The 13,087-nt window shown below is 35.9% G+C and overlaps 1 protein-coding gene across 11 annotated transcripts in view; it reads right to left on the reverse strand.

Moving 5' to 3' along the window:
• TBC1D5 (TBC1 domain family member 5) overlaps positions 1 to 13,087 on the reverse strand; it is a 322,054-nt gene that overhangs the window by 147,259 nt on the left and 161,708 nt on the right. For all 11 annotated transcript variants that reach the window (XM_062569298.1, XM_062569297.1, XM_062569299.1 and 8 more), the window contains one exon: positions 643 to 751. In XM_062569298.1, coding sequence (XP_062425282.1) covers positions 643 to 751 — 109 coding nt within the window. The remainder of the gene's footprint in view (positions 1 to 642; positions 752 to 13,087) is intronic.

Here is a 13,087-nt window from a genome sequence, read left to right on the forward strand (position 1 = left end):
TCAAGGCCCGTCTGGACGCAACCCTGACTAACATGCTCCAGGTGACCCTGCTGAGCAGGGAGGTTGGACTAGATGATCTCCAGAAGTCCCTTCCAACCTTACTGATTCTATGATTCTGTCTTGCTTTCTTCCTCCCTTCCTTCCTAGGACAGAAACCTCTAAGGGCCTGTTGTGTTTTAATTAAGACTGGGCGACCTGGTTTCTTTCTCTATCCAGTCATTAAAAGAGGGATTAGTTCCCATTTTCTCATTGCTCTGAAAAAGCTGCTTACAGAAGCAGCACACTAGATTTAAAGGAGTCCCACGTTCCACAAAATAAAAATTGTAAGACAAACTTCCATTTTCATTTCCAGTGTACCAACACCAACAGGAGATCTGGTTGTGTTGCAATCAAATTTATTCATATTATCCAACATAAAGATATTATTTCCTAGGAACCTTTTACTAAAACCAGCCATTCAGCTTTAAGGCAACTCAACATGATTAGCAAATGTCCTATGAATTACAAAAATGCGTAGGGAAACATTGGGATGAAGTCTCTCGGAAAATTCATGATTCTTTGCATCAATAATCTTCCAGCGCATCAGGTAATGTGTTGATATACTGCAACCACAAACTGTAAATAAATATTTTCTCTTCTTACCTTCCAGCAAACACTACGGAACCTGCTGCTTCTCAGCTGCCCATTAATCCCCTTCAGCCGTATAGTTGCCAAGTAATTGTTGTTTACAAATAGTTCTTCCCATTCTTTACTGCGTGGAAAAGCAAAAGGAACGAACGTTTAAACAAACAAAAAAAAAAGCCTTAGCTGATTTAAGGACTATATGACACTACATGCTGTGGACAAGCAGAGGAAAGGAAGTTTTTTTTGAATGTATATATTTAGTTGTATACATTTCTAAACGCATGGCTGTCTTTTTGGACACATTTCTTCTTTGGATTTAATGAATATGTAGATCGCTATAATTATGCCAGCTACTGAAATTCATAATGTCTATGGAGGCTATTCCATTTCCTCTAAAATGTTGGTACTGCAGTTCAGTGAATAAACAAGAAAAATGAATATTAATATAAGCACACTCATGTTTCAGCTGTAGACAAAGAAGTACCTATTCCAAAAATACGCAACAGAAAAGTATACTGTTGACTGTATTAGTGCCTCACATGACTTATCTGCTTAAATGAACCTTCTTTTCTTCTTAATGTCAAGCTGGGCAGTTAAGCATAATGGAAGAAGACTTTCTTTAACATTTAGTGCTATTTACTATTGAAATCACTCCTACTTCTTTCTACATGATCAGTTTTAAAATTTTAACAGGTGCTAGCAAATTTAAAAAAACATCAAAAAATTAAAAAGCCTCACTGTATAAACTGTTAAAGGCAAGCTTGAGTACCTTGCAGTACCTATGGCTGACTAGATAAACAACCTAAATATGCCTCCCAGGCATGCAGGCACCAGGGGCCTAACACCTGTGCCTCATTAATATACGAGTAAATCTGCTCTACTGGGAAACAATTGGAAATTAATTGTCCCAAACCATCTACTGAGTTTGAATAAAAGAATTAAACCTGTATTTCCTGCACCTTCTACTGAAATGAATCTCAAGAACAGGATATGTCATTTGATGGTCTGACTAAAATAGCCAAAGACTTGCTCACAGACTTTCTAGAAGCCACTCTAAATCCAAACGGCAGGTTCAGGATAAAGGGCTGGGTTATGTGCAAGGAAATGTGTTTCAGATTTATTTCCAGTGCATGTCCTTGAGATGAAAATCTCCTTTTCCTACTGTTACATGGGAGAGACTATTACTTCTCCCCGGGAGATCAAATGAAAGTAGAAAGAGGGAAACTGTATTGCGACTTCAGGGTAAGATCTCACCAGATTTTCTTAGCTAAGGAGGGTCATGCTGAAAAACCAAGCAAAGTCTGTTTTTGCAAACTGCCCTAAATATATGCAGGTTTCCAATCTTCTAAGATGAGCTGTGAGAGTTATTTAAAAACAAAAACAAAAACTTGTTTTTTAGATGGAACTGGTTATATCATACAGTTGCTGGGAAGGTTGGGGATAGACTTGGCAAGCCAGGAAATTATGCTCCTATTCCTCTATGACAGGAGTGAATTCAGGATAAGCCTAGGAAACACCCTGCTTGTGAACGCATCACCTTCCAGCTAGAATCATTTTCTAAAAAAACGGATGTTTACTTTTGGGCCTCGGTTATTAATTACATTGACAAGCAGACGTACTCTGGTAAGAACAAACTAAAGCAGTGCTAGTGTGAGGGGTTAGGGTTGCTTTCGGCTTTTGCAAACTGCCAATATTCCCATGGGACCAAAACAGGAGCAAGTAACTCCAGTGTTGTAGGGCAAGTTCCTTCCTTCCTGCTATACCCTTGTTTTGTAAGTTGGAAAGATCATCTCGCCACTTCACTGGCTCCCGATCGCCCAAGGATCCTACCCTTCTGCAACGAGCTGCTTATGGATGTTTACTGTGATTGCAAGTCTCCTCTAAGTGCAACCTATGGTACACAGCAGACACAGCTTGAGAAGAATATGGCCCTTTCATACACATTTATACTTCAGTAGCTACACTATATTACGCCTATCTAAACAACCCTCCTGTTTCTATCACGTATAACGCTCTTCATTTGCCACCATAAATTGTGTAGCTCCCCTGGCCAGCTCAGCTTCAAGAGTGACATGTTCCCCTGTGCACACAAAGCTCAGATGTGGAAGCTCTTTACGTTGTTTTCAAAGTGGATTACATTCCCAGAAATTCTTTGAAAATACTAGCATGTCAGCTGAATCAGTATAAGGTTTAAACCAGTGTAACTGTGAACAGAAAGAAGAGGGGAAAACTTCTTAAGGTTATTTTTTCCCACTAACTGCCAGGAAAGCTTGCTACACTGTAAGAAAGTAATTTCAACACTTCTTAAATTGTATGAGTGTGGATATTATGCTTTTTAAAATTTGTAATGCAATTTCAAACACGTTTTGAACAAAATTACATTTAAAACAGCCCCAACTGAAATTTGGCAAGATCATATCTCCCCCGCATCCCCACTTGGCTGCTGGGGTAACTAAAATGAAAAAGTTACAAACAACTGAAAAAAGACTTCTGTGCAAATCCAAGTTGGAATCTGCTATAGTTTTAGTAGAGTTAAACAGTATCTAAAATCCTGACTAAACTGCACTCACTAATTCATTTCTCAAATATTTTGAACAAAGGTTAATAAATAAACCAAACGTCATAATTTTAGAGACTGTTCTCAACCATGGTAGCATCATACAAGATACTTAGCTTTCATTTCTAAAAGGATAATTTCTAGAATGATATAATCTTACTCTGTAAAACAATCTCTATGAGCCTGGTTAACCCTGGCTTGCAGAAAACTCATCGGTCAAAGTGAAATGAGCAATAAAGACTGGAACTCAAGTCTATCACAACCTATTTGCTTCACTGAAGTGAAAGACTTGAAGAGCCAACTGGAACCATTAAACTATGAATAAGCACATGCAATTGTTTTTAATCAAACTAGAAAATTAAATGCATAATCATGTGTTAATACATCCTTCAGGTTGTACAATTAAAATAAAAGCAATTGCAAATCGTAATGTTTTCTGACTAGCTTGTACACATTTTTTCATTTTATATTCCCATTTTTTAAATATGCAACCTAATGTACTATGGTACATATTGTAAAGTTTTAATAAGGTAAGATCTACATGAGAAAAAAGTAACAATGCTACTTCTAGAAACTTAATTTCATATTTCTTACTTTGCCTTCAATTGTATCTATGAAGTAAAGGTCCAGTATAAAATATTTATTGGCCTGAATTGCATTACTTAGAAGTGGGAAAAGTGCTTAGTATCTACGAATGAAAAAGCAGGTAAATCAATGGAATGGATTAAGGTTGTGGGTGATAGAACCAGATGCTGTCTCAAAAGTTTTTGCACAGTTATCATCTCTTCCTTTCCATCTTTTGAAACATACTTATGTAAAAATTAGAAGAGTTTGGATCTGTCTGCAAAAGTATTTTCTACTGGGATCTGCTTTAATAATGCATACTTCTTTATCAAAAGTCAGGCCAAACTGTTAGCAAACTATATGTAAATATATATAGGTATATATATACTTTAATTCAAACAGGAGATGTTCTGGGGTATGATAGTTGCTAAAACAATTACCAAAATCAGATATTTTTCTTTTTCTTCATTTATCTATCTCTTTTCAAAAATAAATTTCAACTTATTTCCAAAATCTCCTAACAATGAGATGAAAAAAAGGTTCCCAATAATCTCAATGACTGATTCAGTAAAAGTTTGCACCTTGGATCGCTGCCACAAAGACATTTTGTTCTTGAGAATCAGCAGTCCTGGGTCATGAGCAGAGATCAGTTTACCTCATGAGCAGGATGTCATTTGGAAGGTGACAGAGAACAATGAATCTGTGAGCAGAGGCCCCTTCCAATCTCACCTACGTTGTGACTCTGTGATCACATCTTGTTTGACAGTTGAGGTTTCTCTGTTCAAGTGGTATTTCCTTTGGAAATCCATTGTTGTTCAACACACACATTCAAGCACTTCAGCATAAATACTTTTTCTCTTAGGAAAATTTAGTTAGTGGAAAAATAACCACTTTCCAAGCTCTCAAACATATTCTATGGTGAAGGATATGGAAGAACAGCCTGCATTTGCTGCTCTACAATTTTCTTGCAATAGCAGAGCATAACAGGACTTCAGAGAAGAAGGGAGACAAATATGTGCATGAACATCGTATCTCCAAAACCTGTAGTTTTTATATATGAATACTTGTCTATGTTACACCATGGATGATTCCCAAACAAAGCAGTATTTATCAAGAGGCAAGCTTCAGAGTCCCCTCTAAACAGCACCTGCAGAGTGGTGTTTTGCAAATGCAGCATCAGCTCTGGACAGATCTGTAGAGCTTGGTAACAGAATACGCGGAATGCTCTGCTAAAGGTGGAGATATTTTTTACAATAGCAATCAAAATCATCCAGCCATTTTCACAGTAATCTCTAATCCCACTTAATGGTCCATGTTATTACCCCAATCTGATGTAGAAAACTAACTGGAAAACTCTCTCTTTTTTTTTAAATAGCTTTCCATACTTGTACATTGCTTGAGATGCAGGGGTAGACAAAGTGACCAGTGTGCAATCTCCTTGAGTTGTGGTCAGCTAGAATGCTGAAGGGTTGAAAGAGGAACATCTCTCCCTGCCTAGACACTGTAAGGAAGGCAGCAAAATGGGCAGGATTTTACATGACAATATCTAGATAAAGTCTCACATGTTCAAGTACTATTTTTGAAAAGGTTAAAACTCTGAAGTCCATTATCTTATTAAAAGTCACTACAAGGATACTATTTCACAACTAGAGGAATGCTCCACTATAAGCTCTCAAAGACAATATATATTTTTTCCTAAATCATTCCAAGAATAAATGACATCAGTAGTGTAACAGGAGGCCTGAAGAGTAATTCTGGAATTCAAATAGTAGTTTCTGGAGTTTTACTGAGGCAGAGGTTGAGCTGTTGTAAATTTGTAGAGAGCTAACACAGACATTCTTCAGCTGATAGCCAGGACTGTCATCAGCTGCTAGGTCTGTTGCTAACAGGGTACTTGCACAGGGGCAAAACCAATGCATCAACCACAGAACGCAACCTTGGCCCATCTACACTTCTTACAAATTAAACAATCACTATATTCACAAAAGGAAGAAATACAAAAGAAGAAGAGTGGTATGGCACAGACATTCTGCTAATCCACAATAGTTAACTAATGTACTTACTAATTTACAGGATAAACCTACTGATTTACAAAAATCCATGTGATTCTGGAATCTAAAGCTAGCAGAAGCAGCGTTTTTATATTACAGTATTCAGACAATGTCATACTCCATGGAAGATGTTTGAACCCGCAGAAACATAAAATGAGTAACTTAGGAATACCACGGCAAATGAAAATCTATGTCTCATTGAAAAGGGTAGTTCTTTGTCTCATGTATTTGCAAAGTTCTTCATGCCAAGTTTCGAAATCCTTCTTTCACATCCACGATGAAACAAAATCAGTTTAACATTTACAACAACATTTAGATAACAAAGAATATTTGCAGACCACGAAAGTGCACTACTGAAAGGCATGAACATTTGCACACACACTCTAGATGGCAATTTAAATCTCAAGCTTATTTCACCCTCTAGACCAATGCTCAAGATAAAATGGACAGTCTCATAGAGATCCAAAGAAAATCCTTGAGTAGTGCTGCTAATATTGGCAAAATTATCTAGAATTAAATGGTGTGCATGGTTCCAGAAAAACCACTTTCACATTTTTATACAATTTTTGTTAATATTCAAAACACGTTCTTTTAAATGTTTGGGACCCAAACTCAGCTCCCCAGAGGCACCTAATTGAGCAACAGGCTATTGAACAAGCTGTCAGAAAGAAAACAAATTCTCTAATGATGATGTAATATGCTTTGCAATAGGAGGTCTTTATCGATAGGGACATTCAAGTAACTGAATGTAGTATCCACATTAAGTAGAAATAACAGTTCAAACACACAGCATATATGCAAGGAACATGCATAGTTTGTATTATTTATTATACTATAAAGTAAATATTTTAGAAAAAGTGAAGCAACAGGCAGCAATGTAACAAAAAGAGTTTATTCCCCAAAATGGGGGAAAGGGGAAGCAAATGAAAGGTGCTATTAAGTAATAAGCAGCAAGTTTTTAAAAGAAAAATATTTCTGAAGTATACTAATTTTTTATCTGATGTCCTGAAAATCCACTTGGCAGCCTTCATGTGAAGACTTTTCAAGCTGCTTGGAAAATGTATGTATTTTTTTCTGTTGCATCCCAAACTCCTGCCTCAGGATAAGAGGCAGAGTTAACAGCCATAGAACTGTGAATATGCATGGCTGCACTGCTGGAAGGCTCTAAATTCAAAGGTCAGATTTTCTAAACAGTTTAGGTTTCATTTAATATTAGCTGATGTACAGTTAAAAAGGTTTGTGTGAAGTAAGGTAAAATCACTTTTCTTCATATAAATATTTCAGTAAAAAATTCAGGTGATTAGCTATCTAAGTTATTTAGCTATCAGTATAGCCCATGGAACTGATTTAAGGCTGTATTCGCAGAACATTTTGCAGGCATATATTGCATCTCTCAAATTAGGCCTGTATCTGGCATAGGCTTCAGATACCTTTCACTAGAGTCAAAATTGACCATTTAATCTTGATCATTCTTAGTGAATTAGTCTGAATTGGGACAATACTTTACCTCTAATTCTTGAACTGTTTAGCTTCTGTAGAAGCATCTGGTGGGAATTTTCTTAAAGTCACCTGAAAGTCTAAATCTCATTAATTTGTTCTCCTCTACTCTCTGCCTCATGCATATACTTTGAGAACTTTGAAACCAAAATCAGATATTATTTTCATTTATACAAATGGCATTTGTATTGCTATTCTATTTTTAATTTTTATTGTAATTGACCCACAGGTTACAGATTCAAGGCTTTCTGGACTAAATTCGCCAAACACCTTTGAAATCCGTTGAACATATTTTTACTTTCTGCTTCTCCTGAATAGACCTCCCTTTACTAATCTGAGCAAGGCAGTCCATATCCTTTCACCTAAGGCCCATCATTTAAACGCCAGGAACCTAGTTTAAGCTAGGTGGCCAATCTTCCTCTGTAGCAAATGGAGGAATAGACACTGCTGAGGGTGAGTTACCCAATCATGAAATAAGCATTAGATTTGCTGCTTTTCCTGTCTGTGAATTCATACCCACAGCTAGCCAGATCTCTGTGAACTGCATTTATGTGTTTACATGCATGCAGGTTTTCTATATAAACACAGACATACATTCATTAAGAAAGAGAAAAGCTGCAGCCTCCTGTAGTGAAAAACAAAAATTTAAAGTTACAGCCCTACAAATCATCAAACTAAAAAACTGATGCAACAAGGAGGGTGGAGACACTATTTTGCAGGAAGATGGCCCACAATGCTAAAACGCTTCTGTTTACTCACACCTGAGTAGCTACAGTTGGCTTCGAACTAATATAATCATCACAATATTTAAAAATATACTCCCAATTTCAAAACGCTGATGATCTGATAATGTGCAAGGTGACACACTCATAATTTTAGCTAGTAAGGTTAATTCTGCCAAAAGACATTATTTCAAATGTCTTAGCATTGTAAATCCATCCATTTTGCAAGTAACAGCACACAAAAATGAGTAAGTGATTTCATCAAATAATTTTTATCTGTCAGACTGGCTTGTTTTTATTCCCTTGGTTAAAACCCACATATTTTCCTATTCTTACTATAAGAACAAGTCCTAGCTCTTTAGACTGATTTCGACTGTACATTCACAAAGCTTTTGTCTTCAAACTTCTTTTTGGATTAACACCTAATTCCTCGACACTGCACCTCTTGTGTTTAAGCTTTACAAGAGTTCTGGGTCTTGGTTTCTGTGTTTAAAAAACAAAATGAAATCACTGATCAGACGTGCCTTGAGCAGTGTTTGTAGGAAAATCAACTTATCTGGTTGATAAGCAGTTCTGTTAAATAGGTTAGTACAGAACTCTTCCACTTAAAATCACGCTGACCACACTGAGCTAGTACCGAACAAGGAGTTGGTCACCTCCAGGTTCTCCTGCAGCTAAGCTCAACCAAACAGTGAACACCAGGCTTTGTGGCAGATGTTCTTGCTTTTACATAACTACACATCTTATGGACTACAAATGAACGCCAGAAGGATTAAGATCTCAAAACGTGCACCTCAACCTCAAGAAAAATAGCATCATTTACCCGCAAGTGTTAGTCATGCTGGTGCAAAGACAGTGAGTATTGAGTTTTGAAGGGTTTGCAATGCTGAAGTTCATCACATTACTTTGACCTGCTGAGCTTCAGAACTTCTAATTATTACTTCAAATCTTTAAATACCCTTTTTAATAATGAACTATTGCCAGATGTTGTGTTAGAAGGAAGCATCTGTGAAAGGTCTGGTGGGCCAAAATGAAAAACACAGTATAAATTCTGCTGTGTTTCTTCTCTGTAAAGTTTACTAAGGACTAACTGAGCTTACCAGAAAGAAGGATCCTCATTTAAAAAATTAGAAAACAACAAAAAATTTTGCAAACTGACATTTCTGACCTCAGATGCAATGCTGTCCTGTTCATTTACAGTTTTTGCACTTTATCAAAGCACATAGTTTAATTTTGCTTAGAAAGTAATGTTTTTCACTCATATACACCTTCTTTCTTCTCCACCTGCCATGGGTGTCTCCTTCCAATTTCAGAACAAACTAATTTCATTTTTGTGGTTTTAAGTAATACTAGAGTTTAGTAATATTTCAGAGAAAGTTAAATGTTTTGTTCTAAAATAAACTACATTTAACCATAGTGCTTACTGTAAATGATACCTTCAGCAGATCAACAAATCAAATGTATTTTGAGAATTGAAAAAATTGTTCTTCCCTTTGATTACAGAAAAACAACTTCACAGTTTATTGTGTTAGACATCTGCAGTTATACGCGACCTGTGTATCCAGCTGCAAAAAGTGGATACTTTTATATAAAGTTCACATCTGTAGGTCACAGTATTTCCAAACAATGTAAATGCACTGTATGAATCAAAATGGAGTATTATTTCCTTGGCTATTCCTTTCTTTTAAATTGATTGTCTGAAATACTTTTTCTGATATAAATCAATATACATTGCTACTGGCTTCTAGCTTGAGATTCATGCTTTTAAGAACAAAGGTTTCTGTTTCACTGCATCAAAGTTTTCCCTTCCAATAAGAAAAACAGTACAAAAAGATGGTAAGTAGTGCTTTCATAGCTACAAAAAACCTGACTAAATCCTAATTTCCTAAGCTGGGCTCTGCAGTTATCAATTAAAATTGTTTAGTATGTTACAGTTATACCCTGAAGTCTCACCCACGTATCCTTATCCAAACCAGCTTTATTACTAATTTTACTCTGGACATCAGTGGTTTCTAGTATTCATTTACTGATCTGAATCGGTGCTTCAAAGACAAATCAATTGCAGACAAATATTTTAAGATACACTAGTCAAAGAAACCCTTAATGAAAAACATGTAAAATATTAGTGAGGGAAAATATAAGGTGAGTTGAATACTGTGTTTGTGGTGTGCATGCTCATTTTTATGTATGACAGAACAAAACTAGCAAATTTTTCAGTTTCTTTCCATGGATGTTGAAAAGGCACTACTATTCTCTTTCACTGCCTCTCTTCATGTACTAAGTTTTTCCTTTTTAAAACCAGTATGTCAAGAAGCATTCTGAAAAAAATACAAGATATAAAATTGGTATTTAATTCTTCCTTTCTGATTCTCTGTTGAGAGCAACTCAGGTTTTAAGTAAATTTATTAAATTTGTCCTCTGCTATTTTCTAAGAGTTCACAGTGTGCACAAACAGAAAGAAAACCTGTACTACTTTTTCTGCCTCTTTAAAAAGTAACATAATTTTCATGCAAAAAGTTTAAAATATCTGCACTGCATATCTGCTGAAATTTTTGGCTCTTAGAAAAAGTATAAGGTACATGAAGTTTCAGCTTCTCAGTGACAACTATTCTCTCCTGTGCCTTATCATGTCCCTAGCACATTCCTTGGGCAATATGCAAAGACTGCAGAGTGGATCAGCTGTGGAAGACAGTCAAAAAAAGAAGTCTGACAAGATGGACCTGGAGACCTTACAGGGGCCCTCAAACACAGTAAGATAGGAAAGTAATTTTGAAAGAATTCAGAGAAAAATGGAAATCTTCAAAGCTTTGGATGTCATATATATCCATTTCTGGCACAGCTGCCTAGAAGAGCCATAGGTCAAACATGGAAATCAAACTAGTTTCACAATCCACCTTTGGAAAGAGGTAGAAACGGAGAGGAACAGCTTGCACCCCTTGCCGTCTTTCTTCTGCAGGCTCAGTACCAGCCCTGCAGTTGTTGGCTAGTACACAAGAATTGTGCCTCAGCCAGCAGGACTACACTGCCTTTTTGCAATGAGAAAGAAAACATCTGGCAAGCAGAATGTGTGAGAAGTCAAGGAAAAAATACATTATACTAAAGTCTTTCATATATCAGAATTGCTGTCTATTTGAAATAACAGCCAAAGGAGGAATATATAGTGTCTACCCATATTAGAACTTTGAGCAAACACCACTTGTCATGGAGTTTAAGCCTTGCTGGAAATAGTTTCATCCATCGTAATACATGTGGCAGAAATTAAACTTATGTACAAATGTAGAGATATATTAAGAAATTATCTAGCACAGTGGTCATGGATCTCTAAATCATAAAGTCAGTTAACAACACAAGTATGAAAAGCGAGCTTTTTTAGGCTATATATTTATTAGAAGCAATATTAATATATGAATCTACCTTCTAAGAAAGTAAGTGTCCTTGGGACGTTAGATTCTATCAGCCAGATTGAATGTCTGCATCAATGGCTTTCCCTAAAAGTCATAATTAGGTCATTAAAATATATTTAGAAAAATAGCTTGTAAAATAAAGTTAAAAAATACTCACCTTCATTTTATTTCATAGGTCACTGTTATACCATCTAATAAGATAATTAAAAACATGCAAGCAGCTGGTACTGAGGCTAAACAGATTAATGTAATAGTCTGTAGTCATATGTGCTGGCAAGGGGTTCACCTCTTTGGCGAGGAGAAGGTCAGCTGCCCTTGGGAAGGCAAGAAAAGACAGTATTTGTACTTTCCAGTGGCTCTGCATTGCAGATACTGAAACTGGAGACTTGTGCCTTTTCCCTTTTCCTTTTGGCCAAGCCTAGCCAATTTGCATATCCAGAAAATGTTTCAACCATGAAGTAAAGCACCACAGCAGCGCAAACATTTCTTCCAGGTTTCTTTCATTTTAAAGATGAAAGTATATGTCTAATCTCTTGTTCAAATTTTTATAATAGTGAACTTCAAACTTTGATGATATGGTACTAGGAAAGAATTTTCGTAGTATCTTATTAGAAAAGCTTTTTTCAACTACACAAAAAATAACTTCCTTAGAGTCTGAAGACCAGCTAAAAATACTTTGTGACCTGAGAGGTCACGAACTTACAGAATATCTAGAAATATGTGCCAGGCACATGTGCTTATCGTTTACATTACTTACAAACTTCATGACCTAAAGGCAAAGAAATGCTGACTATCTGAACATAAGCAGCATTAAATCTGTGTCATAATGAACACAAGCAAGATCCACAAACTCTAAGATGACACCATCATATTAAAAAAATTACAAAGAATATGATAGCATTATCAATATATCAAAGCATAATAAGCTGACATCATACCTTTTTAATACACACACACCTGAAGTCTTACACTAAACAATATTTTACAATTAAAAAGAAAAATTGAGTAAATTCACCCCACTGCCACATTTTTTACTGTGGTAAAACAATATGTTCTTTAGTACGAAAAGTATTCACAATCAAGGTTTTTAAACACTAGGAGCTTCCTCTTCTCCTAAATAAATTATAAAGAGACTGAAAAAACCTAAAAGAGCTCTTCTTTCAGCAAAAATTTTCATTATGATTTTGCACATATTAGCCTTCTGCAAGCATGACACCTGCTGTGATCCAAAGATGCCATGGCCTCTTTTAGGGCATGAATCTAGTATCAAGGCCTTTTTAAAATACAGCACGCTAAAACACATTGGATAAACAAGACAACCATCATTTTTATCAAATTACTAATTTACTGAAATAATAATCATTGTAAGTATCCTAAAATAAAATCTCCAATAAGTCCTTAAATAAATTACACAAAGTTACCATTGTTATCTTTTAAGGTAGTTTAAGATTCATTTTTAGTCTTTCATAAGATATTAGCTGTTCATTTTTACATAACACGCAGCACAGAACTGTAACTATCAACACAATATTCAACCCAACCAGCAAATTTACAGCCAATCTCATTATATGATCGGAGTTACTTGCCGCCAAGCAGAAAATATTCATTTCACACCTTAAATACTGTAATACTACTTAATAACAGTGTTAGCTTGCCAACTATTAAAAG

The sequence above is a fragment of the Rhea pennata genome, chromosome 2, assembly GCF_028389875.1.
Source record: "Rhea pennata isolate bPtePen1 chromosome 2, bPtePen1.pri, whole genome shotgun sequence".
Lineage (NCBI taxonomy): Eukaryota > Metazoa > Chordata > Aves > Rheiformes > Rheidae > Rhea > Rhea pennata.